Consider the following 26804-nt stretch of genomic DNA (forward strand, 5'->3'; position numbering starts at 1 on the left):
AAGCTGTGTTACAAAATGCATGCGGTTACAAGATTGAAGAAAAGATGTTGTTCCCTGACCGGGAATCGAACCCGGGCCGCGGCGGTGAGAGCGCCGAATCCTAACCACTAGACCACCAGGGAAGGCTAGCAATCTGGGTACAGTTCAACTATTGATCTGTGTTATTCTCCGAACCCTGTTTTTCCAACTACTTGATCGTTTTCACAGTGAAAACAATCTTCACTTGAATTTGATTGATCAACTCGAGCAGCTCTCCTGCATTCATTTACATAAATTGTATCCTTTTGGGTTACTGCAGTTTAGTTTTGTGGTACTCTAACTTTGCCCATTCAGAGGGCTGTAAGAAAACGTTGGTTTACTGATGTAACCTCGGTTCTCTGAGTAGAGTAACGAGTCGCCAAACGACCGATAGTAACTTCCCCTTCACGCGATGTGATTGAAAGCTTAATATCAAATAATTTTACAGTCATGCCACACCCATACTGTACCTGCGTGACCTGTCATTGTAAAAGGCATCTGATATACTTAAGCAACAAGGCCCGAGGGGGTGTGGTATATGGTCAATATACCAAGGCTAAGGGGTATAATAAATTAGTTACCAACATAATTACAGCAGTAAATATAAATACACCTCATGTAGCCTAGCCCATAGGCCTATTTGTTTTGATAAGGTTTGTATCACAACGAAAGTGGCCAAATAACTTCTTAAAATTAAGCACATTAATCCGCTTTAGAAGGGGTGTAGAGCCTAACTGGCATACGTAAGCAGCGTGTGAGTTTCAAGTTTGGGGAAGATCGTTTTCACCATAAAAATTCACCATTATAATAAAAGCATTACATGCATAATTGCATTTGCGGTCAATTTTGATAATGGTGTTTTCCCACTAATGGAACATTCGTGCCTATAGCCTGCTGCAGTGTGCGCATTGCTGCGTTTATCATGTGAAGAAATAGCCTAATAGTTTATCAACATTTTAAGCTAATCGTTCTGATCTGTTGTGTCAGCCTCATTGTTTAAAAAAGTTTTTTTTGATGCTAGTGGTTGTATTAATTTGTCCCAGACCATGTTTTAAATATTTATTTCTCGCACAGAATAGAATAGGTCAACTTCTGTACTATGGGTGATAGTAGGTTCCAATATCTTCAATATGCACCTTGGAATTGGATAAGGATGCACGCAGTTGCGTCCCCAATGTGTCTGTCTTCACTTGTAGCCTGTGAGAAAGACCCGATCACGTGATGGAGAGCCATGAGAGTAACAGGTGCTTCGCAGCAATCAGGGAGAAGGGAATTATTTATTATATTTAGCCCAAGGGCACAATGACCACTGGCCGCAAAAGGCATGGATTCTTTTAGGGTGCATAATGGCCACACAAAAAAGGATGCTGCCGGGAAATTTGAGGCATTATCAAGTGCTTGTCAAATTGTGAATGAGAGACTGATGAAGTGTGTACGCCCTGCACAAAAAAACAAAGCAGAGCTCATGCCTTTCAAATTACTTTTTTCAAATCATCATTAGAGTCGCATCATGCAGCCTTGTATTACAAGGCAACAATGTACAAGAATGTACAAGGCAACAATGTATTACAAATCACATCATACTAAATGGAGTGTCTTGGTTTTACATAGAGAATAGTACGAAATGCTCTGAGACCAGGTTGAGAAAGCGCATGTGATTCTCCAACACACTTGGGTGAAACAATAGCCAATAGAAAGGCAGTCTTGACTGAGAGCTCACATAGCTCAATTGAAGACAGGCTCAAATGGTGGGCTCATAAATGATCGTAGGACAACATCTAACTCCCATGAGGGTACTGAAGGAGCCCTGCGGGGCAGTAGCCTGCTGGCACCTTTCATGAATTGCGATGCTAAAGGGTGTGCCTGCGCTGAAGACGTCTATATCGGTCCACAAATACAGGACTAACAAAGGACCAGTGCACTACTTTTGTGATAAAAAAAGAAAAGAAAAGGTATTGCAATGTTTACCAGCATTTGATTCTTCAGTCTGAAAATTATCTGTACAAAACATTTAATCTGATAATACTTGTGGAATATAAAAAATGTGCTTGATATGCCTATATGTTTTACAGTTTCTTGAAATACTTTGCAAATCCAACTTTTTTCTAATGTGAAAACTAAAATGGTCTATTCATTCTTTTTTAATAGATGCTCTTTTGCAAGTGCCATGCTCTACCAACTAAACCACGTCATCACAAATCACTTGATGTCTCAATGTACTCAATGACTGGATTGTACATTGTTTTTCTTCATGGTGATGTAAAGTCTACAGGTACAAACGTAGATGATCAGCTTATGTACAATACACTAATGTACATTTACATGAAGGGGTTTGTAAGAATGGTACGTTAATACTGCACAAAATGTGGTTGTTTCCATGTTATTTGATCAAGAAACATATTTAATTTGATGTGGATGTTTTGTGTCTTTGGACATAACTTTGCACCTTTTGATGTAAATGTTTGAGGACAGGGTTTTGTTGTTTCTGGATCCCATTAGAACAACAATCGCAAAGAAAGGGACAGGGCAACAACTCTTACAATTCCAGCTATTGAGTCCTGCAAGATAGTGTTCTTAATTAGGTAACTACCTTTTTGCCAAAGCAGAGATGCTGAATTTTTTTTTAGCTTTCGCTACAGATGCCTATATCGGTCTGCTAACACTAGTAAAGACCCAGCACTACTTTTGTGAACAAATCTTTTTTTATTCATCTTTTTTTTTGTATTCTGATTTTTCAGGTGGTGTAGCAGCACCCTCAGCACCCCTACTTCCTGTGGCTATGCCTGGAATAGCTCAAGAAAGAGGCTAGACTGTTCTGGAGTGGCCAGGGAAGAGTGCAGATCTGAGTCACATCCCTAACCTATGGCGTGAACTGAAAACAGCAGTTGGTGGAGGGCACCCCTAAAACATTGAAGAATTAGAGCAGTTTGCTGCGGAAAACTGGGCCAAATTGCCAGGTAGAAAGGTGCAGCAAGCCCATTGATGTCTACAAGAAGTATTTAGGAGTTATCTTGGTCAAAGGCTGTGCAACCACGTACTAGCTCCTGGGTGCCAATAGTTTTGCCAATGCCATTTTTCTTTATTTTCTAAATTAAAATTAAAATTGTAAACTTAAGTTTACAAAAAAAAATATATATATGGCCGCAACTGTATGACTGAATTGTTGACAACACACTATATTATGCAACATAAATGGGTTAAACCCCATTTCATGCCCCATGGGGTTAATAATCAATATTCAGACTAAGGTTGCCTATAAAATAATGCCTGTAATAGTAATAAAAACTGCACTTGATGATTTACAATCTCAAAATGTGTCCGGAACATGTGGGAAACACATGATCTTAAATTCAAGAAAAACATTTGGGGGGATATTGCACACTACACAACACCTGAAAACTCATTCATTTCAATGTAATTGAAAATTCATGTTTGGACATACAAAATGACCATAATGTTCTCAAATTCAAGATCAGTCCTCATTTAACAATGCTTTACCTACCTATGAAAGCCATTGAAGCAGACCTAAAGTAATTTATGTAATATATTTTTTTACAAGCAAAAATGTTATGCAAATTGCCATTCTAATATGGCATTGCTAATATGAACCTCTTGACTTCTCAACCGTCTGGTAGAGCTCTGTAATTTCCTAAATAAACATCAAGTTGAAAAAAAAGATTTTGGAAGTTCTTATTAGAGTTTACAGTGGAATAATTTGTTCAACATGTTTTTCTAGAAGTGACAGTTAAGGGTTAAGATGTGGTTTTGTTTTTGTGCAAAAGCACAGGTGGATTGCCACTCTAACAGCTGTGTACGGGCTAAAAAACAAGCTCAAAACATCTCTGCCCTGCTTTCAACCCTGCCAGCTGTCTTTCTGGTAAACATCTTCAATGTATTGCAATTTCCAAGACACTGGAGAGTGTAACCTAATCTAGTGTAACAGCTAGCTAGCTCCAGTCCTGCGTTTTGGGATGGATCTGTTGGAGCACCCCACACCGATGAATGATCATGCTGCTTCTCCCCCTTCGGAGCCCAAAGCCAAGAACTGCGATCTGTCCCCCGCTATGAGAGCCAAGATCGAACGGAACAGACAGCGGGCTGTGATGCTGAGGCAAGCCCGCCTGGCCAACAGACCATGGGCTGGAGAGGGGGGTGGAACCTCGGCCAAAGTCGCCAAGACAGTCGACTCTGGGGGAGGGTTCTTCATTGATGAAGAGGAGAACCAAAGGACCAAGAAAGTGGTGCATCAACCAGGTATGTGGATTTATAATCAATTAAACATTGCCGGGGGCTTCCGACTATAGCACCTTGGCTAAACTCTCCTCCTAGCACTCTTTCCAAACTGATTATAAGTTAGATATACTGTGTGTGTGTGTGCGTGTGTGTGTATATATATATATATTTAAATGATAGGCTACCCGAAACTTTGACCCAAGTTAAACAATTTAAATGCAATGCTAGCAAATACTAATTGAGTGTATGTAAACTTCTGACCCACTGGGAATGTGATGAAAGAAATAAAAGCTGAAATAAATCATTCTCTCTATTATTAATGACATTTCACATTCTTAAAATAAAGGGGTGATCCTAACTGACCTAAGAGGGAATTTTTACTAGGATTAAATGTCAGGAATTGTGTAAAACTGAGTTTAAATGTATTTGACGAAAGTGTTTGTAAACTTCCAACTTAAACTGTCCTTATATATATACATAAGAGCGTCTGCTAGCCTGCTGTATGTGATGTAGACAGTGTTGAGCTTTAATGGTCTCTCTGACTGTCCTCCTAGCCCCTGTGATAAAGGCAGACTATCTGGTGTGTGATGACTGTTACAAGTCGTTTATGGATTCCTACCTTAGCAACGGCTTCGATCTGGCAGTCTGTGACAACTGCAGGTAAAACCAGTGCTCTTCCTTCTTGTGTCAATGACATCAGAATATGCAAATATACAGATATTGTGTTACTTATATTAGCCTTGTATTTAAGCTTGAAGGATATAAGAATAATAGCCTGGTCCAGATTTGTTTTTTGCTGTCTTGCCAACTGGTCATTGTCACGCACACCACTATTACCATAGGAGTTGGTAAGACAGCACAAACTGATCTGGGACCAGGTTATAAGAATAGAGGCTGCAAATGAGCTAGTATTCTATGTTATCTCTTTCCACTACGAATGTTCCCCACCAGAGACTACGAGGTTAAACACAAGCTGATATCCCGTACGGAGGCTAAGCAGCTCTACCTACTGAAGGACTGTGACCTGGACCAGAGGGAGCCAGTGCTGAGGTTTGTCCTGAGGAAGAACCCACACAACCCTCACTGGGGAGACATCAAACTCTACCTCAGGCTACAGGTAGGATGAGCTCACAGCCATTATTACTGCTTTTAACTCGCTGCTTTTCCTCATCTTGGCTGTGTCTGATGCCTCTTCCAACGTGCTTAGAGAGGAAGATGAGGAAGCAAGTCTTTGGTGGCTAGTGGTGTTTTCAGACACAGCCCTTGTCTTCACTTGCCACTGTAGTAGTGTTCCCCTACTATTGTTTACAGCCACCCCATAATGTGTTAGTGGGTCATGTTTATTAGGCAACAAACAGAAGAAAGCATACAGAGATAGGGAAGGAATACCTAAACTTGTCTATGAGACATTTTCATTAACGTTTTCCGTTTCTAAGCTTTTTCCGTTGCGTGCCCTAATGAACATGACCCAGGTGTATTTAGGTTAGATGAGTAAGCATGATGTTGTGCTGTGTTCCCAGGTGGAGAAGCGCTCCTTAGAGGTGTGGGGCTCTGAGGAGGCCCTGGAGGAGGCCAAGGAAGCAAGAGAGGAGAACAGGGAGGTACAGAAGCAGAAGCGCTTCAACAAAAAGGTTAAAGGTCAGTAACACTGTAATTGTTTTATTTATTAAGCATGAATTAAATAGTGGGATTGAGACAGACAATAGGCTTTACCGACAACGGAACGACTGTGTTCTGATCCTCACTCGGACACAATGCCACTGAATCACAAAGTCATCTTTTTCTCTTAAAAAAACACTCTCAGAAAGACGCACCCCCCAGTAGATTGTAGAAATCAGGTGATTCAGTTGTATTTCTTTATTATTGACTTAAATTTAAAGAAAAACCTGCACACTGAGCTTGCCAGTATCACTTGAGATTATTCAGTTGATGTATTTTAAGTCAATAATACTGAAACAAACTATATTTAATAAATACAAATGAACCAAGTAATTCCCACACACCTGCAACAAGTAAACCTCAAATGTGCGACCGCTGTTCTTATTTTTCTATTTACAATTGATTGTGTTACGATTGTCGCTGTGGCGGCCAGAGCTGCGTTGTGCGGTGAGGAGAAGCATGTGGACCAAGGGAACCAGTGCTCACCAGCACGAGTACGGACCTGAGGAACTAGTGGATGAAGAGGAGGATCTCTACAGGAAAGTCTGTAACACCTGTGGACACGAACTGACCTATGAGAAGATGTAGCCTCGTGTCCTTTAAACCTTATCCCGGGGGACCACATGGGAGTTATTATTTTGTGGACCCCTGTACTTGACACATGCCTTGAAGCATGGAGGCTTACCTGAAATCATGTCTCAGCACATGCCATACACAACGCAGACATACATCAGTATTCCTCTCTTACAACATGTTGTGCTCAGAAGCTGGTGTTAGCTGTTATACGATAAAATATGAACTGTTAAGCATATTAACTTCCCTTTTCTATAGACCATTTGTAAAATCATGTACTATGTCAAAGGATTTGCATGTCTGAAATGACTTTTGAAATTGTAATGAAAAATGAATATTTTTCCATAATGTGATCACTTTTTTTGCAATAACTTGAACATTTAGTTGGATTACTGTGGATGGGTGAAGCCAGGATTCAATCCTGACTGCAGGAGATCCGCGTTGTAGCGGTAAATTAACTTGCCTTATTATCCTGAGGTTGGCGGTTCAATCCCCATTTAATATTTTTCACAATTCTAAATATTTAAAGAGAACATTTAAATGTCAGATACATTTGAGGATCAGATAAGATCTGTGTTCTGTAAATCTGGGCCCAGTTTTTCAAACGTTATCTGATCGGATTTCAGCAATCGGATCGGATTAAATGCACAGAAATAGAATGACCCGATTGCTGAAATCCGATCACATAGTGTTTGAAAAACTGGGCCCAGATGAGTCAAAGCTCAACTGCTTAGCCTTCCCTGAGTATTAAGAAACAATGTGATGTTGGGAAAATGTGCAGGTGGCTCAGTGCTTAACTGAACTGTCTTAGTACCCTGAGGTTGTGGGTTCTAATCTAGATGTACAGTAGGTGCTTTTGACTGTACTTTACAATGTCAAATACACCAACCTGGTCTGAGAGCATTTCGTATTATTCTGTACGCAAATCCGAGAGACTCCATTTATATTGATATGGTGTGATTTATATTGATATGGTGTGTATTAATTTGTTGATGTCCATCTATTTCGTATATGTTAAGCCCCGTGGTTCCAGAACAGTAACCAGCAGTGGTTATGGAGGGAAACCTTTGGAAAAAACTACTTTTTAGAGAGGTTTCCCTCTATAAAATGCTGCTTTTTACAGGAGGGAAACCTCAGGACTTGACCCCCATTAGTGGTCACGGTCCACCCACCATCAGCGAGTGTCAATGCAACCACACTCACAGGCTCTGCCTGGGATAGAACCTACAACCCCGCGCTTATGTAACAGTATAACTTTAAACCGTCCCCTCGCCCCGACACGGGCGCGAACCAGGGACCCTCTGCACACATCGACAACGGTCGCCCACGAAGCACGGTCGTTACCCATCGCTCCACAAAAGCCACGGCCCTTGCAAAGCAAGGGGCAACACTACTTAAGTCTCAGAGCAAGTGACGTAACTGATTGAAATGCTACTAGCGCGCACCCGCTAACTAGCTAGCCATTTCACATCCGTTACACTTATACTCAGAGTATACTAAGAAAGCCTCCCGAGTGGTCTAAGGCACTGCATCGCAGTGTTAGCTGTGCCACTAGAGATCCTGGTTTGGATCCAGGCTCTGTCGCAGCCAACCACGACCGGGAGACCCATGGGGCAGCGCACAATTGGCCCAGCGTCATCCGGGATATGGGATGGTTTGGCCAGCAGGGATGTTCCTGTCCCATCCTGCACTAGAGACTCCTGTGGCGGGCCAGACGCAGTGCACGCGGACACGGTCGCCAGGTGTACGGTGTTTCCTCCGACACATTGGTGCGGCTTGGCTGGGTTGTGTTTCGGAGGACGCACGGCTCTCGACCTTCGCCTCTCCCAAGTCCGTACGGGAGTTGCAGCGATGGGACCAGACTGTAACTACCAATCGGGTATCACAAAATTGGGGAGAAGTATACTTCTTAGTATACTAAGGATGGGAGCTGGAAATAGCAGTCTGTTAGTGACCTCTACTGGTCAGGGCCATAGTCCAAGAACACCTGGGGTGTATTCATTACACCGATTCTGTTGCAATTTTTTTTTTTGCAACAGAAATTATTTGCTCAAACATTTAGCAAATTCAGTTAGTTCCCTTTCTGTTTTTGTTACGTTTGGTTCTTAAACATTTTCGCAAGACTTGAATACAACCCAGGTGTGGGAGTTTGAACAGACAACAGGCCCTAAGACAACCGACATGGGTGGAACTAGATGGAGAAGACTACCCAGAACAGAGTGCTCTGTGGGAGAATCGTCATTGCTAGTGTTAGGATTTATGTTTATGCACTATAGCCTGCTACCATATTGTATGAAGATGAATATTGTTTTGTTACACACACAAACAATACAGATGTACTGACCAACATTGAGTGAAAGGCCATAAAAGCTGTGGTCAATCTGGAGAGGGGAGGGGTGCATATCTCTAAGCCAACCAGGGAGGGTAGAGCACTGGACAATACCATATTAGGAACTGTTTGAGTGTAGAATCGACGGGAAGACACAAGACGGATCTAATCTACGCAACGACCAGATGCGGACATCTGAGAGAAGGGGACAGGCTGAGCAAAGTTTAAACCTTGCTCAGCCTCTACTGCGATAGGCCAACAGACGCGTTGGAACTACGTAATCACGGTATAAGAACAGCTGTTTACGTACTTCCTGCCAGTTCCCTGTTCTACCCTGCGCGGAGATATAGTGAACCCGTATATACGAAAATTGCATTTGCCATTTATTGTTTGCGTTAATTAAACATAAAGTTAGCAGACCTTGCTTTTATTTATCTGGATACCGGATTTGTTACACGCAGCGCTCACACTAGCCTATGCAAGAACTAGATTATATCAGATGCTTTAGCCGACACCCGCATAGAGGTTGTTTTGGCGGTGTCGGAACTGTGTTAGAAGTCATATACACAAGCGGCTCACGGCATTATACATATTGCTATTGGCTGCATGGCAGTTTCGCCGGGTTCCTGTCCCCTATTTTGACAGCTAATTTCCCACCCTGTGCGTGTGTGGGGCGCATGTGTGTACACGAATGTGTAATGTCATCTACATCTCGATTAGGCTGATAAATTGAGCAAAATAATGCAGAGTTCTAAGTGTCATTATTTCTATGTAGTCTACACTTTCTCGTTCTGAACTTTCAAAGCGAATGGGACAGGTGTGGCTTCGTGACAACGACTACACGAGCAGCTGCTCACCCATTCGACAGCTCCAACGCAGTTACACCTCCGACATATTCCGTAAATAAGTAATACGATCTGCTATGCAGGTTATCCCTGAATTGATTGACTCGAGCCCATAGTTGTCAACCAGCTTCAGTTCGAGTTTGGATACATGCCTCTCTAGCCTAGTCGTATGGGCCAGACTGCTCTCCCTCAGACACTGGGCAGAATCAAATCAGAACGCAAAACACAACCAAACTCTGGACAGGTCAACTAGACAAAACGGCCACACTTCTGAACTTTACCACACCTCACCTTTAGCTTTCATCTACATTTTGCAAAGGGATATTAATGTCCTAAACTTCTAAAATCATCATGAATAAGAGAACATGATCAAATACAATCCTCAAAATAATTTATACAGTAAACAATGTGTTTTGTTTGTTTTTAATACAGGAAAGAAAAGCCTTATAATACGACCAGCTGAGAAATTCAGCAGAGGTTGTCCTACAATTGAAACAGTAACATGTGACTGTACTAGTATCACACTGCCATTGAAGAACACATTCACAGCAATCTGATAAATAAACCAGAAAAACATTTATACATAATTCCTTCTGAAGGAATTTGAGAAATTACCTTATCAAAAAAGCATCAAGGAAATATGTGTTAAATTCAAAACGCAAGTTAAAACCATTGAAACATTTGCAGTTTAAGGACACGGGTGACCATACAGGTAAGATGGATCAACTGTTAGTCGATTATACATTCCTATCCCGCAGACACTGAACATTTAAGAGTTCTTGAGTCATTAATCTTTTACATATCAATCATTGTAATATCGACAATTCCACATCAACCCTACCAAATTAAGTACAGACTGCCTATGCTTGTCCCAGATCCCTGAGGACATCACTTGGCTTTCTTCTGGCATCATGGAAAGCTGCCAATGGCTTCCTGCCCATCCTCAACATCTATCTTCTCTTGGTCCCTCCAAAGCCTGACAAAAAGGAAACAGAAAGCCACCCTAAGAAAAACTCACGTAGAGGCAGGATGTGGGACAGAGTAACTGTGTGGAACTGAGAATAACTTAATGAAGGAGTCATACAAACACGTTATACTGTATCCACACAAATATTTACATTTTAGAAGTATATGATTTTACAGTAATATACAATTTAGCAAGATGACTGATTTGACTAAATTGGACAATTTATAAACACACACACCAGTAAGTACATAGATGCTCTGGCTACATTAGTTATAGTAGTTGGGCAGCAGTACCTGAAGCAGCGCGGGTTCCGGTGCTAGGGGCTGGGGTCGGTGGTGTTCTGGGTGCAGAGTAGTTTGAGTGGGTGTTTGTGTACGGCGTCTGGCTTCTACAATAAACAAAGACGTGAAAAAACACAACCAACAACTTTAGCTGTAAATCGGAGTAAAAATGTAAAAAATTAAATTAAATAAAAAAAGTCTTGTGATCGTCATGTTGGGCTCCCGAGTGGCTCAGCGATCTAAGGCACTGCATCTCAGTGCAAGGGGCATCACTGCAGTCCCTGGTTCGAATCCAGGCCGCATCACATCCGCCTGTGATTGGGAGTCCCATAGGGTGGCGCACAATTGGCCCAGCGTCGACCGGGTTTGGCCGGGGTAGGCCGTCAATGTAAATAAGAATTTGTTCTTAACTGACTTGCCTAGTTAAATAAAAAATAAAAATGTCCTACCCTTTCTATAAGCCCACACTACCTGCCCATCCCTGTATGACTGATCCTTCCCCAAGATGGGTCAAAGACACAGTATCATGCCAAACCAAAAGATATGCACACACCAGTGTTTCCCAACTCCAGTCCAGTTGTGTCTGTCTAGGGCTACAACATAAATGTATGCTGTTGGGAGGATTGGAGTTCAGAAATACTGGATTACGACACTGACCTTTGGCTCCCAAACAGATAACCGAGGACTCCTCCAGTCCCCATCCCAGTCCAGAAACTATTCCCAGTTCCTCGAGCACCACGGGCCCCTGCAAAGTGCTGCTGTTGTTGCTGTCCGCTGTAGTCACTGCGGAACCCGTACCCCGGGTTGGCACCGTAGCCAGCAGAACCAGCATATCCTCCGGCAGAACCGGGGAACCCGGAAGCACCTGGGTAACCTGAAGAGGAACCTAGGATAGAGAAAGATACAACTTATGATCTGGGACAGCCTGGTCCCAGATCAGTTTGTGTCATCTTGCCAACTCCTATGGTCATGCCAATTGGTAATACAGCACAAACTGATCAAGTACCGGGCTACATACCTGAACCATAAATATAAGCAAGGGTGTGTAAGCAGATGGCATAGGTGTATAAACTTTAGTCTACCTGTGAAGTCTGGCTTGAATCCAGGAGGTGGTGGCCCATGGGGATTGTGGGTATTGGAGCCGTTATCAGGGAACTGCCCGTCTTGTCCTAGATTTGTCGGTCCACTCAGGAAAAGCTTGTACACACCATAGGCCAGAAACAAGAGCAGAGCGACTACCACTAACCCACTGGAATTTCCTTCCCCTGTAGAACTCTGTTGTCTGTTGTTGCTATGGTGATGCTGGTTGTTGTTGTCTGAGGAACCCTTGAAGAAGCTGGAAGCGAAGTCACCGAAGCCACCTGAGAAATCATGGTTTTGTTCAATGGTATCAAACGGAAGAAAATGTACTGAAACAGGGAGGGAACTTATCCAATAAGGCAATCGTTATTGTTTCCCGTCCCATAACGTTGTGAAACATTTCACAACGCTGTGTACTAATGACCCACCTGTTGAGCCGTGTGAGCCCCCCTTGTGCCTCCTCTTGCCTTCCTCAGTCAGCTCCAGTGAGTACTCCAGTCCACACGAGCCCTTCAGTATGTAGGAGTCATCTGGATGGTTGAACCCTTCACAGCTGACCTCTATCTGTCCAAATTTGTAGGCGTTGTCCATGTCTGTTTTGCACTCCCACTGAAAGTGAAACAAGGACCTGTGTCATCTTGCCAACGGTCATTGTGCTAGATCTGGGAGCAGGCTAAAATGTAGCGCTACACCCTTTTCCTCTATCTGCAAGTGTTCAGTCTTACCTGCGCGTCGACTCCGTCCCAGCCTTTGTTTTTGCATTGAACCACATCAGGAATGAATGATCCACAGCCGGCTGAGCCTCCAACACACTGCAGCTGAGGTACAGCGCTACTGCGTCTGGCAGTGGTGTACTTGCCCTTGTACAGGGTGAGTACCTGCACGTCTCGGAGCAAAACACTACCTGGAGCTGTATAAAGAGGAATAATTATTCTCCATTCCAGGCATTATAAGGGTGAGCAAATAGGCTGATGAAAAACGTATGGCAAATTGGCAATCTTCAACAACTTAGTTATGTGTAGAATATGCTCATAATATAATGTTGCATGAGCCTCCCTTGTATGCATTCTTGATCTTTACGGCGCAAAAGCAAAAGGCCCGCAGCTATTCTTTATCATGACAGCTAATATCCACCTGTTTAGCTAGCCATTTCTGAAATTGGTACAACGACCAAGAACCATAGATATTTTAGATATAATTTTGTAGCCTAAACGTTTTTGCAAGAAAGAGAACTAGGTTCTAGAAATTTAATAGATATTATGCGGAAATAAACACTGGCCTTCATTCCAACTTCTGATGTGAGCTACAGAGAGGAAAAGCAAAACGAGTTGAAGCAATCCCTTCATCGTTGGTATTCTTCCACCAAATCCTTCAGACGTCGTGGTGTGTAGTCAGGTATAAATGCTTATTTGAACAATATCCTGGGCAGGAAAAATAGATAAGTTTACTCGACTGATGAAACCACAACTTCCGTGTGTAACGTCATCTGTTTTGAGCAGGAATGAGCCAATCACGAGCAAGCACGACAGTGCTGTTACGTTCATCGCTCCGTGGCGCCCTCTAGCGTACATATCTAGGTGGCTAATGATAGAAGAGAGGATTATAGTCATGTGATGTACTTTTAGACCAGGCTAATGGAGATGGTGTTTATCCAGATTACTTTCCTTTTTGTCTATATAGTCTTGCTCTATGGGTTCTTCAAAGTTGGATGTGATATAAGCCCAATGTTCATATAATTGTAATTTATACCAATACTGTACTTGATAAATGTGAAATCAAAAATACTCTGACAAGGTTGTTTGTTTCAGTTATCTCTCTCTCTCTATATATAAATATATATATATATATATATATATATATATATACATATAGTCATGAATAAAAAGTGTTACGTTTGAGGCAAATCCAATTAACACATTACTGAGTACCACACTCCATATTTTCGAGCCTAGTGGTGGCTGCATCATGTTATGGGTATGCTTGTAATCGTTAAGGACTGGGAAGTTTTTCAGGATAAACAAATTAACAGAATTGAGCCAAGCACAGGCAAAATAGAAGAAAAACTGTTTCAGTGTGCTTTCCACCAGACACTGGGAGATGTGTTTTCGGTGATACTTTAGTGCCCTGTTAGAAACAGGCTGCATGTTTTGGAATATTTTTATTCTGTACAGCAGTGGAGGCTGCTGAGGGGAGGGAGGATGGCTCACAATAATGGCTGGAATGGCATCAATGGAATGGTATCAAACACATCAGATATTTGGTTTCCATGTGGTTGATACCGCTCCATTCGAGCCATTATTATGAGCCATCCTACCCGCTGTACAGGCTTCCTTCTTTTCACTATGTCATTTAGGTTAGTATTGTGGAGTAACTACAATGTTGTTGATCCATACTCAATTTTCTCCTATCACATCCATTAAACTCTGTAACTGTTTTTAAAATCACCATTGGCCTCATGGTGAAATCCTTGAGCGGTTTCCTTCCTCTCCAGCAACCAAGTTAGGAAAGACGCCTGTTTCTTTGTAGTGACTGGGTTTATTGAAACACCATCCAAAGAGTAATTAATAACGTCACCATGCTCAAAGGGATATTCAGTATCTGCTTTTTGTTGTTGTAACCATCTACCAATAGGTGTCCTTCTTTGCGAGGCATTGGAAAACCTCCCAGGTCTGTGTGGTTGAATCGGTGTTTGAAAATCCCTGCTCGACTGATGGACCTTAGAGATAATTGTACGTGTGGGGTACAGAGAATAGGTAGTCATTCAGAAATCATGTTAAATACTATTATTGCAAACAAAGTGAGTCCATGCAACGTGTGATTTATTAAGCACATACTCCTGAAGTTATTTAGGCTTGCCATAATAAAAGGCGTTGAATACTTATTGACTCAAGACATTTCAGCTTTTCATTTTTAATTAATTTGTAAAAAATAAATCGAAAAAACATAATTCCACTTTGATATTATGGGGTATTGTGTGTAGGCCAGTGACACAAAATCTCAATTTAACCCATTTTAAATTCAGGCTGTAACACAACAAAATGTGGAAAAAGTCAAGAGGTGTGAATACTTTCTGAAGGCACTGTAGGTCAGTTGTATAAAACATATTTGATATCAGTGTGTGTCTCTAAACTAGCTGATCAGCGGGGAAACAGTGAGTTAACATTTGAACCATCCGTACGTTGCTAATTAAAAAGGTCCGGAGGGGGCATGTCTGTACAGAACCAAAACATAAATAATACAAACACAAAAAATAAATACACAGGAAAAATAAAGTCCAAACTTTTCCGCCTACCCACAATACAAATCCATGTTTATCTTCCTGGTTGATATTGTGAGGCAACATTGTATTGGTAAACTAAACGGATGTGAACACATTTGGTTGGAAGTGCCATATATATCTTGAGTCCAGGGGTAGCTATACAAACTAAGTACGATACCACAGACACTGTTTATGCTCACAGTTCAATCAGATGTTGGCTCCTATTCAAGCGTTTCAGAGTAAGTGTGCTGATCTAGAATCAGGTCCCCCTTCTTATTCATTATGAATGAAAAGTCCAAACTGACCCTAGATCACCACTCCTACTCCGAGAAGCGCTTTGAATACCAGCCTTGTTGTTCCTTAGCTATAAGCTGTTAAAAAGGCAACGTAAAAACAATACTGTTTGTTCTCTGGTTTACAGACCCACAAACAAAACATTAGATACAAAATAAAGAGAAGAAACCACAAAGGTCAATCGTTGTCCTATTATTCAGAAAAATAGGGCAGGAGACTCCTTGGAGAAATAATAAATAACTGGAGTACAACAACACATTATTATACATAGAAACTGATATATACTGAATATTATAGCTTTCATGTCTTTGATAAAACCAAAAAAGTCTTGATTTGACTTTGTCTGAGTCTGAAATGCCACACTGTTTTCTATCTAGCCCACTGCGTTTGACCAGGGCCCATAGGGCTCTGTGCTTTTGACCAGGGCCCATAGGGCTCTGTGCTTTTGACCAGGGCCCATAGGGCTCTGTGCTTTTGACCAGGGCCTATGGGGCTCTGTGCTTTTGACCAGGGCCCATAGGGCTCTGTGCTTTTGACCAGGGCCCATAGGGCTCTGTGCTTTTGACCAGGGCCTATAGGGCTCTGTGCTTTTGACCAGGGCCCATAGGGCTCTGTGCTTTTGACCAGGGCCCATAGGGCTCTGTGCTTTTGACCAGGGCCTATAGGGCTCTGTGCTTTTGACCAGGGCCCATAGGGCTCTGTGCTTTTGACCAGGGCCTATGGGGCTCTGTGCTTTTGACCAGGGCCCATAGGGCTCTGTGCTTTTGACCAGGGCCCATAGGGCTCTGTGCTTTTGACCAGGGCCTATAGGGCTCTGTGCTTTTGACCAGGGCCCATAGGGCTCTGTGCTTTTGACCAGGGCCCATAGGGCTCTGTGCTTTTGACCAGGGCCTATAGGGCTCTGTGCTTTTGACCGAGGCCCATAGAACTCTGGTCGAAAGTAGTGGACTACATAGAGAATAGAGTGCTATTTCGGACCCTTAAAACACTGGAAGGCTGGAAATTACATGATTTGGGTCCAGTATGTTTCCTGCATTGTCTTTGCTCTAATCCAGAGAACCTATCTGTAACAAAAGGCATTAACACAGAGGTTTTATGTTCATCCTTTGAATAAATACTTCAACCGTTGGGAAACAGGTGGGAAAGGAAAACCAATCTTACAAATGAAGTTGCAGAGTGAACTACAAAATAGCCTGGTCCCAGATCAGTTTGTGCAAAAACATATCCTGGACCAGGCTAATAACTGACAAAACATTTAACTTTAAAATTGAGACTAGAGCCCAGCGAACGCAGTAATAATTAGCGTTGCGGCGGGTCGGTGTGAAAAAGCATAAAGCCACAGAACAGTATCAGTGCAGTTTCGCAGCGATAGATAGAAGTGGAAAAGCGGTTACATTACATTCACAAGGCGTATGTTTGTTTTTGTTCTGGTATGAGAGAGAAAAAAAGAGCAGAGCACCAGCTTTGGACAGAAGACATTATATAGGATATACTGTAGTAGGTCGCCTTCTCTCTCTCACATACGCACACTTAGCTAACACTGATGCCCAATACCAAATCAACCCCTAGCTCCTACCCACTATACACCTCTGGAGATCAGAGGATTGGATACATGGAAGAAACACAGTGAACATGCCATCTAGACTAGCAGAAGGCAGTGTCGTTATTACCATATAACGTACACCTATCCCATCCTGTTAGATCTCCATAAGTGCGTAGGGGATTGGGGTTGATTTGGGTCTGGGAGTGAGACTCACTCAATCTACCCCGCACCCTGCCCTGTGGTGCAGTTCCACCACAGGACACCAGTGGGCGACAAACACACAAACTCTCTCCTCCCCCACACACACACACCACTCTCCAACACACCTTATAAAACTGTACAGAAAAATCACGAGCAGAATACAAGTACCAAAACAACTCTATTTTGGGTTTTCTCCTGATACAAGAAAGCCATTATTTAGTTTCTTTTTTTCTTCATTTTTTTTTTACAAGATATTATTCAATTACAACTTATTATACAAATGCATAAACTGTGGTGTACAAACTATTTGATTGTTTTCATTCAAAGTAACTACACTATTAAAATACTCTGCTATAAAAAGTTTGAAAAATACTTCATTGTTTCACTATGTAATCATACATCATCAGCCGGTAGGGATGGTATATTGATCTTCGCTCGTGTGAAGTAGGCCATCTTCTCCCTGCAAAGAGAGAAGAAATGCCTATCAATCAAGCAAATGTATTTATTAAACCCTTTTTACACCAGCAGTTGTTCACAAAGTGCTTTTACAGTAACTTCCAATCAAGGCCTATCAGGATGGAGCTTAACAAGTAGCCTGTTTATACCTGGTTCTAACATGATCTTGTTCACATTCTGATTGTGCCCACATTTTTTTGACAGGTGTAGACGATTAAAAGACGTACTGGGATCTGATTGTGATCAGATCTTAGAAGTGTAAACAGACGGGATCAGGTCAAGATCGGGATAAGAACAGGATGAAGGACGCATGTTAGCGGCAGGTATAAACGGGGCTTATATGACCAGTAGGGTCAGTTATCCAAGATGGCGAAACAAGATACAAACAGTTCAAACCCTATGGTCAAAAAGTTGTCCATAAATGCATAGGGGCTGGACGGATGTCTGTCTCACCTGAAAGACTGGACCTGCAGGGGGACCTTCTGACTCTGCTCTCTTAACCGACACACGTCTTTGGAGGCCCTCCTCATCAGCTTCTCAGCCCGCTGCTCCTGACGCTGCTGCTCCTTAGACTGCTCCGCCTGGGACGGACGGAGGGAGGGAGACAGAGAAAGTGGTCATTGAATGAGAGGGACTGATAAGAGTCGAGAGAGAATTCCATAAAAGTGAGCGCAAGAAACGATTTCACTTCAGTTGCTCTGAAATACAGGATACTGTGTCTTCCGACTGATGCGGACTCTGCAAATGAATGGTTTCATTCTTTATGCAAAATCTTACTATTCAAGTTGCGACCAGGGCAACGCTTTATTTCTTTAAAAGGGTCACTTCAGGTGGAAGCGAACGGCACAAGATTATACAGCCATTAAGTCTCTTCAGTGCCTAATCAAGCTTGAGAGAGAACCTGGGGCCAGAGGCCTGGCATTAACTGCCGTTAGCTGCTATTAGTGAGAGTGGCTGATGGCATCATGGCATGGTAGAGTGCCTGGAGGGGCATAAGGGGGTACAAGGTATCCTTACACAAGCCATCAGATCCCGAGTGCCATTCAAACCATTCCAAAACATTGTGATGTCGAGTGGCCTTGACCTAGTCATATCACAGCTGGAAACGAGCTGTGTGTATGCATGTGCATACTGTATCTATCACACGTCTATCCAGCCACGTGCCTGTCTCTCGGCCTGCTCCAGCAGCCTGTGAAACCTGTGGTCGTGCAGCACGGACCCAGGCAGCTCCGTCTCTCCCCGGGCCTTCAGGGCCTCCAGGTGGGCCCTCAGGTCCCTCAGGGCCTGGAGCTCGTCGTTCAGACGGCTCTGACGCGTTCGCGAAGCCTGGAGGGCCAGCTCCAAGTCCAGGGAGGTCCGGGTGTTTGTCTCCCCGGCTCCGCCACGCCTCCGCACCACCACCGGCTGGCACAGGGTCTGAGGGAGGGAGAGAGAATGAAAGAGCAATGCATAAATATTTGCATATAAAATACATTGTTTTTTATAATATGTTAATTATTTTCCAATAAAAAAAATAAGACAAAGATGCATTGACATTCATTGTAGTGTTGAATGGAATGGCATATTTAGAGGACATTACAAAACTAAACTCATATATCCCAAAAAATGAAAAATCCTACTAGGTGGTAGGTATTATAAGAAGACACACAGCATATTGTCATTACAAGCATTGTAGTTAAACCCAAAATAAGTATTGAGTGGAGTACAGCACAGAGTAGCAGCAGACCATCAACCCAGTTATGAAGCAGGACTAGACCATTTATCCAGTATCGGCTGCCATATTTTGTAACACAATGGACTTCTATTGGAGGTATTGTATGGAATATACTGCACATTGTTGAAGAACATTCTCAACATTGCTCTTCAGATGATGAGTTTCATGCTATTTATTGCAAAGATCTGGTGCTCCTTTGCCTGATGAAATGTCCCCCGCCAAATCGTCCCTTAAGTCAACTGAAACCGAATGCAATAAAGACATAACAAACGTTCCACTCACCCTCTTAACCCTTAGGCTGCGTCTCTCCGAGGTGTTCCGGACAAACGGGCACTTTTTGGATAATGTGGAGCTGTCGCTATCGCTCCGGTTCAACTGTAAGAAGGAGAGAGGGAAGAGAGAGAGAGGGAAGAGAGAGATGAAGAGAGAGGGAAGAGAGAGGGAGAGTGGAAGAGAGAGTGGAGAACAGGAACATACACTGGTGTTAGTCTGGGAAAGCTCTGTGGTAGTTTGGTCTTTGGTCTGGGATTGGGGTGTGTGAGGGTGTGTGTGTGTGTGTGTGTGTGTGTGTGTGTGTATGCAACCCACTCACCCTGCAGATGTACTGGTTGCGCTCCCCAGGGGAGAAGGTTTGAGACCTCATGATCATACTGTTCCGTACGAAGCCTCTCTGAGCGCTGCGTGGTCCTGGTCCCAGGCTGGGTCTGTCTTTAGGCCTCACCGCCACACCACACATCTCTGTGTTCGTCTCCGCATCCACCTGGAGAAGGTTAGAGTATATTACAGCTACAGAGATGTGGGTTCACCAAATAAAAGACTTTTTGAAGTGTGTGTGTGTGTCTAGATCTAACGACTCTGGGTTTCACATTAAAAACACCTCTCGAGGCCAGATTTCTCCATTCAGCCGGGTGTGTGTCAGAGCTCATTCGGCTTACCAACGTTGGTCCTTCATTTGCCTGAGGGAGTCTCTCTTTACATCTCCTCTCCTCCTCTTCCTCTCTGGCTGGCTCTCCTCGACACTCCTCCCGCTCTTCCCCTCCGTACGCCTGCCCAGAGCCAGCAAACTTCGTCTCTGCCTTGACAGAATCTTTCCTCTCCTCCTCCCCCTCTTCTTCCTCCTCCAGTCCGAGAACCAGTTGAGCGCTGTCCTCTCCCAGCATGCTCAGCCTGTCATGAGAAGTCATGGTCAGCCATATTGTTACATGCAATGCAACCTGTCCATTCAAAATGTTACGGTCTGTATGCTCACGGCGAGAAAAATTGTATTTTTGAGTAAAATGTTGATGTAGCCATATTGTATGTCTTGAAAGCAAGAGTGACACGTCGTTTTGCGAGAGGAAAATGTCCCCCGAAGGTGTTTAAAAAAATAAAAAATAATTTGAAATGTTTAATTGAATATTAAAACATACAATCTACCACCTGCAGTAAAGCCACTCAACATTTACATTCAAGTCATCTAACCGTCTCCCATCCAGAGCGACCCACAGGAGCAACCAGGGCCAAGCGCCCTGCCAAAGGTCAGACCTCCCACCAAGTCAAAAGGTGTTTGTAATGGTTATAAAGTGTCATCTGTGAGGGACGTGTCAGTACCATTGGTCTCTGTCCATCCCTAGGTGGCTCTGCCTCTCCACCTGTGATGTGTGTATTGAAAGTAATGGTGTTTGTAATGTTAGTAAAGAGTAAGCTGTGAGGGACAGTGGGTCAGTACCATTGGTGTCCGTCCATGTCCAGCTGGCTCGCTCTCTCCTTCTCCTCCAAGGCCAGCTCCTGTTCCACAGCCTCCAACTCGCTGGAGGTCCTCTGCAGCAGGGCCGACACCGCATCCTGACAACATACACACAACACAATATTGGAACGAGGCGCCACTACAGCCTGCGGTTTGATCCCATGCTGTGTCACAGCCGGCCGTGACCAGGAGCCCATTAGGGCGGCGCGCAATTTGCCCAGCGTCGTGCGGGTTAGGGCAGGGTTTGGGGGGGGGGGGCTTTCCTTGGTGCATCGCACTTTAGCGACTCCTTGAGCCGGGCCGGGCACCTTGCAAACTGACTTCAGTTGAACGGTGTTTCCTCCAACACACTGGTGCGGCTGTGTTAACCTGCAGTGTGTTGAGAAGCAGCGTGGTTCGGCCGGTCCTGTTTCTGGGGACGCGTGACTCGACCTTCGCCTCTCTCTCTCTCTCGAGCCCGTTGGGGAGTTGCAGCGATGAGACCAGATCGTAACTACCAACTGGATATCACGAAATTAGGGAGAAAAAAGGGGGTACAATTACAACAACAACTTTCCATTTGACTTTCGTGTGCTGCCATCTGCGGTCGATACAGCTATTGGTGCCTGTGGAGATTGAGGCCTCCACTAGTCATTTCCCCCTCAGTAGAATAGAATGCATATTCTGTATAATATAACCTGCACGCAGCAGTGAATTTGAACTGATCTCCAGTCAAAGTGAAGTGGGCATATCCAGAAACATGTAGACTGAGGCAGGCGGTGTCAAGTGGTCTGAAGTGGTGGAGGAGGACTCACCATGTCCACGGGCCCCGCAGGGTGCTGCTCTGGCCCAGGGCCGGGTCTCTCCTGGCTGGCCTCTTCTATCTCTCTGCTCCTCTCACTGGTCAACAGGTTGTACCACACACTGGTCATATCCCCACTCACTGGAAGCTCTCCCAGACTCACGTGGGCTCCAGCCTAGCGAGAGAGAGCGGAAGAAAGAGAGAGTGACAGGGGAAAGATAATGACAAAAAGTGACAGAGCGTGTGCGAGAAAGTGTCTTGTCAGTTCGCCCGCCCGTCGTCGGCCACATTCTATACCCTGTCCCAGTCGTAATGGTTGACGTTGTTATGAGCAAGCAATATGTTGTCGTGCGGTAAATCTACAGTGGAGGTGTCGCGTCAGCTCTGTATTTAGTTAACTGAGTGTTGGTAAGTGTGTTTGTGCTGTGCATTGTGTATGTACCAGGCAGTCCTCGGTGCGTCCGGGACCCACGGTGCAGGCGTCGACGCGGAGCGTCTTGTGCCGGAGGATGGCGTGCGGCGCGGCCGCCCTGAACACCTCGTTGAACGTCACGCTGTCGGGCAGCGCCACGGGCACCACGCGGGTCCTGAACAGACTGCTGATGTCACTGGAAGACGGGAGAAGAGCCACCCGGATGTATCTGTTGGGGGGTGGGGGCGGGGGAGCGGGAGGGAGAGAGAGAGAAAATAGTTATACAAAAAAATTCTATTTCAATGACATTTCAATGTTGTTGAGGTCATGTCGTCCAATAACAACATAACACTCCTAAACTCAGAGAGTTAATGTGGAGACCGAGGCAGTAGGTTGGAAAAGTGAACGTGGCCCGGGGACTGTTGGGATAAAGGCTGGTTACCTGTGGTGTGTTGTGTTATTGAGATGTGTGCTCTTCTCTTTCTGCCTGCTGTTCTGTAGCTTCCGGCCAGAGGCCTCAAGCATCTTTGAGGATTTCTCTCTCTGCTCCAGTTAACATTGACTCAAACACTTCCTGGGGAAAAAAACCTCTCTGCAAGACTCCTCTCCTCTCACCCGCAAACGAACCCCCACGCAGCAGACTCATCTGCATATGCATATTTCACAAACTACAAAAGAGCCCAAATTTTCACTCAAATGAGTTGAATGATAATAAGATGAAGGCAGTTTGGTTGAAGAAAGAATAAAAAAATTTTTTTAAACGCGTAGCTACCCCCTGCTAAGTTGCATCGTATTTTGGGGGAGATATTTCAGCTGAATGCTGTGCGAGGGATTCAAAGGCGTTTCCCCGCTGTTCGATTGGACACAAATGTCTTTTCAAGCCTGCGAACATGAGAGAATGGATTCACTTTTTAATTTTTGTCGGCCATAAAAGAAACAGGAAAAGGGTCTGCTGGCGGGAGAGAAAGCTGCGAGGGGTCTCCATAAATAATAACATGACAGAGCCCACCCACCCCTGCAGAGAGTAGACAAGACACACCTGTGTGATGTAAGGGCAAGTGTGTGTGTGTGTGTATGTCTGTGTGTGTGAATGTATGGATGTCTGTGTGGATGTGTGTGTGAATGTGTGGATGTCTGTGTGGATGTCTGTGTGGATGTCTGTGTGGATGTCTGTATATCTGTGTGGATGTGTGGATGTCTGTGTGGATGTCTGTGTGAATGTGTGTATGTCTGTGTGGATGTCTGTGTGGATGTCTGTGTGGATGTCTGTATATCTGTGTGGATGTGTGGATGTCTGTGTGGATGTCTGTGTGAATGTGTGTATGTCTGTGTGGATGTCTGTGTGGATGTCTGTATATCTGTGTGGATGTGTGGATGTCTGTGTGGATGTCTGTGTGAATGTGTGTATGTCTGTGTGGATGTCTGTGTGTATGTCTGTGTGTATGTCTGTGTGGATGTGTGTATGGATGTGGATGTGCATGAGAAGTGTGCCAAGGTGTGAAGAATCCGAGCAGGTGGTCAGTCCAGTTCAAGAGTTCAGCAGTCTGGCGGCTTGTAGATAGAAAGTGTCTCTGAGCCTGTTGGTATCAGACCTCATGCTCCGATAGCGTCTGCCAGACGGTAAGGAAGTGAACAGCTCGTGGTCGAGGTGGGTCCTTGATGATGCTACAGGGCCTTCCTCAGGCACCGTTTCCAGTAGATGTCCTGGATGGGTTGGAGTACGGTCCCAGTGATGTACCGGGCTGTCTGCACTAATCCCAGGCCCCCGTCACCGCAGGAGGCCTTTTGGTAGGCCGTCATTGTAAATAAGAATGTGTTCCTAAGTGACTTACCTAGTGAAATAAAGGTTCAATAAAATAAAGAAATGAAAGCCCAGTATTGAGCCGTCTAGATTCAACATTGACACGCGTCCCCAGAACAGTACGAACAACTCCAGGTGCCAAGTCAACTCCACACTGACAGGCTGAGCACAGCGGTACTCTCAAAGTCCACATGGTCTGTAACACGCTGCGGTGCTGTCTGTGTAAACACAACACTGACAGAGTCTAGCTAGTACACATGGATATAGGAATGAATGAGTGAATGGATGAATGGGTGAATACTCACACTCTGGTAGTGGAGGGGACTGACAGGGCAGCAGGGTTTTGCAGCTGCACGATCACCATGACAAAACTGGAGTTGGCAGCATCATATCTGTAAACAACAACACTATCTTTCAGTTGTCCGACAGCAGGGCAGGACGGAGTAATAGACATTGCGTAGCTTAATGTGTGTGTACTGTGTGTCTCTTACTTCAGGCCTATCTGGACCTGGGCAGACTCAGGAAGGACAGGCTCATCCTCCAGGTACACCGCCGGTTCATCAGACTCCATTGACCTACTAACATACACAGCAGGTTTTTCATTATTACCAATCAAAAAGAAAGTCTGGAATACAGAACAGAGTAGAGGAGAGACAGACAGGAGGGAGCAGAGGGGAGAGCGAGAGACAGGAGGGAGCAGAGGAGAGACAGGAGGGAGCAGAGGCGGGAGCAGAGAGAGAGAGACAGACAGGAGGGAGCAGAGAGAGAGAGACAGGAGGGAACAGAGGGGGGAGAGAGAGAGACAGGAGGGAGCAGAGCAGAGGAGAGAGAGACAGGAGGGAGCAGAGCAGAGAAGAGAGAGACAGGAGGGAGCAGAGGAGAGAGAGAGAGAGAGAGAGAGGAGGGAGCAGAGGAGAGAGAGACAGGAGGGAGCAGAGGAGAGAGAGAGAGAGACAGGAGGGAGCAGAGGAGAGAGAGAGAGAGACAGGAGGGAGCAGAGCAGAGGAGAGAGAGACAGGAGGGAGCAGAGCAGAGGAGAGAGAGACAGGAGGGAGCAGAGGAGAGAGAGAGAGAGAGAGACAGGAGGGAGCAGAGCAGAGGAGAGAGAGACAGGAGGGAGCAGAGGAGAGAGAGACAGGAGGGAGCAGAGGAGAGAAAGAGAGAGACAGGAGGGAGCAGAGGAGAGAGAGACAGGAGGGAGCAGAGGAGAGAGAGACAGGAGGGAGCAGAGGAGAGAGAGACAGGAGGGAGCAGAGGAGAGAGAGACAGGAGGGAGCAGAGGAGAGAGAGACAGGAGGGAGCAGAGGAGAGAGAGACAGGAGGGAGCAGAGGAGAGAGAGAGAGAGAGACAGGAGGGAGCAGAGGAGAGAGAGAGAGAGACAGGAGGGAGCAGAGGAGAGAGAGAGAGACAGGAGGGAGCAGAGGGGAGAGAGAGAGAGACAGGAGGGAGCAGAGGGGAGAGAGAGAGAGAGAGACAGGAGGGAGCAGAGGGGAGAGAGAGAGAGAGAGACAGGAGGGAGCAGAGGAGAGAGAGAGAGAGAGAGAGAGGAGGGAGCAGAGGAGAGAGAGACAGGAGGGAGCAGAGGAGAGAGAGAGAGAGAGACAGGAGGGAGCAGAGGAGAGAGAGAGAGAGAGAGACAGGAGGGAGCAGAGGAGAGAGAGAGACAGGAGGGAGCAGAGGAGAGAGAGAGAGAGACAGGAGGGAGCAGAGGGGAGAGAGAGAGAGACAGGAGGGAGCAGAGGGGAGAGAGAGAGAGAGAGACAGGAGGGAGCAGAGGAGAGAGAGAGAGAGACAGGAGGGAGCAGAGGAGAGAGAGAGAGAGAGACAAGAGGGAGCAGAGGAGAGAGAGAGAGAGACAGGAGGGAGCAGAGGAGAGAGAGAGAGACAGGAGGGTGAAGAGGAGAGAGAGAGAGACAGGAGGGTGAAGAGGAGAGAGAGAGAGACAGGAGGGTGAAGAGGAGAGAGAGAGAGACAGGAGGGTGAAGAGGAGAGAGAGAGAGAGACAGGAGGGTGAAGAGGAGAGAGAGAGAGACAGGAGGGAGCAGAGCAGAGGAGAGAGAGACAGGAGGGAGCAGAGCAGAGGAGAGAGAGACAGGAGGGAGCAGAGGAGAGAGAGAGAGAGACAGGAGGGAGCAGAGGAGAGAGAGACAGGAGGGAGCAGAGCAGAGAGAGACAGGAGGGAGCAGAGGAGAGAGGGAGAGAGACAGGAGGGAGCAGAGGAGAGAGGGAGAGAGACAGGAGGGTGAAGAGGAGAGAGAGAGAGAGACAGGAGGGAGCAGAGCAGAGGAGAGAGAGACAGGAGGGAGCAGAGGGGAGAGAGAGACAGGAGGGAGCAGAGGGGAGAGAGAGACAGGAGGGAGCAGAGGGGAGAGAGAGACAGGAGGGAGCAGAGGGGAGAGCGAGAGACAGGAGGGAGCAGAGGGGAGAGCGAGAGACAGGAGGGAGCAGAGGGGAGAGAGAGAGACAGGAGGGAGCAGAGGGGAGAGAGAGACAGGAAGGAGCAGAGGGGAGAGAGAGAGACAGGAAGGAGCAGAGGGGAGAGAGAGAGACAGGAGGGAGCAGAGGGGAGAGAGAGAGACAGGAGGGAGCAGAGGAGAGAGAGAGAGACAGGAGGGAGCAGAGGAGAGAGAG

The 26804-nt window shown here is 45.3% G+C and overlaps 3 protein-coding genes, 1 long non-coding RNA gene and 1 other non-coding gene across 6 annotated transcripts in view; 2 read left to right on the top strand and 3 right to left on the bottom strand.

The window, feature by feature from the left end:
• Window positions 1-50: 50 nt before the first annotated feature.
• On the bottom strand, window positions 51-122 carry trnae-cuc (transfer RNA glutamic acid (anticodon CUC)). Its single transcript has one exon. It is a non-coding gene; the product is annotated as a tRNA-Glu (tRNA).
• Window positions 123-1688: 1566 nt separating this feature from the next.
• On the top strand, window positions 1689-3649 carry LOC129841500 (uncharacterized). Its single transcript, XR_008757337.1, has 3 exons — window positions 1689-1970; window positions 2167-2290; window positions 2757-3649. It is a non-coding gene; the product is annotated as an uncharacterized LOC129841500 (long non-coding RNA).
• A 185-nt stretch (window positions 3650-3834) lies between these two features.
• LOC129841507 (DNA repair protein complementing XP-A cells homolog) lies at window positions 3835-9540 on the top strand. The gene is made up of 5 exons (XM_055909801.1): window positions 3835-4272; window positions 4806-4911; window positions 5203-5368; window positions 5772-5889; window positions 6344-9540. Exons 1-5 carry the CDS (start codon window positions 3990-3992, stop codon window positions 6496-6498), a joined length of 828 nt encoding a protein of 275 aa, XP_055765776.1. The 5' UTR covers window positions 3835-3989; the 3' UTR covers window positions 6499-9540.
• A 526-nt stretch (window positions 9541-10066) lies between these two features.
• saraf (store-operated calcium entry-associated regulatory factor) lies at window positions 10067-13488 on the bottom strand. The gene is made up of 7 exons (XM_055909231.1): window positions 13265-13488; window positions 12711-12895; window positions 12414-12594; window positions 11988-12266; window positions 11563-11791; window positions 10918-11012; window positions 10067-10633 (listed from the first exon to the last, which is right to left on the bottom strand). Exons 1-7 carry the CDS (start codon window positions 13329-13331, stop codon window positions 10608-10610), a joined length of 1062 nt encoding a protein of 353 aa, XP_055765206.1. The 5' UTR covers window positions 13332-13488; the 3' UTR covers window positions 10067-10607.
• A 1299-nt stretch (window positions 13489-14787) lies between these two features.
• Window positions 14788-26804, bottom strand: part of LOC129840925 (protein WWC2-like) — a 73416-nt gene continuing 61399 nt past the window's right edge. The window contains exons 14-24 of one of the 2 annotated variants that reach the window (XM_055908969.1): window positions 24664-24747; window positions 24478-24564; window positions 22402-22600; window positions 21973-22134; window positions 21161-21276; window positions 20388-20619; window positions 20045-20212; window positions 19735-19827; window positions 18903-19154; window positions 18192-18319; window positions 14788-17742 (exon numbers count right to left, since the gene is read on the bottom strand). In XM_055908969.1, the coding sequence (XP_055764944.1) occupies window positions 17676-17742; window positions 18192-18319; window positions 18903-19154; window positions 19735-19827; window positions 20045-20212; window positions 20388-20619; window positions 21161-21276; window positions 21973-22134; window positions 22402-22600; window positions 24478-24564; window positions 24664-24747 (1588 nt within the window). In that variant the 3' untranslated portion in view covers window positions 14788-17675. Of the gene's footprint in view, window positions 17743-18191; window positions 18320-18902; window positions 19155-19734; window positions 19828-20044; window positions 20213-20387; window positions 20620-21160; window positions 21277-21972; window positions 22135-22401; window positions 22601-24477; window positions 24565-24663; window positions 24751-26804 lie in introns of both variants that reach the window. The other variant, XM_055908968.1, reaches the window with a different exon arrangement.

Source organism: Salvelinus fontinalis, chromosome 42 (genome assembly GCF_029448725.1).
Source record: "Salvelinus fontinalis isolate EN_2023a chromosome 42, ASM2944872v1, whole genome shotgun sequence".
Classification (NCBI taxonomy): domain Eukaryota; kingdom Metazoa; phylum Chordata; class Actinopteri; order Salmoniformes; family Salmonidae; genus Salvelinus; species Salvelinus fontinalis.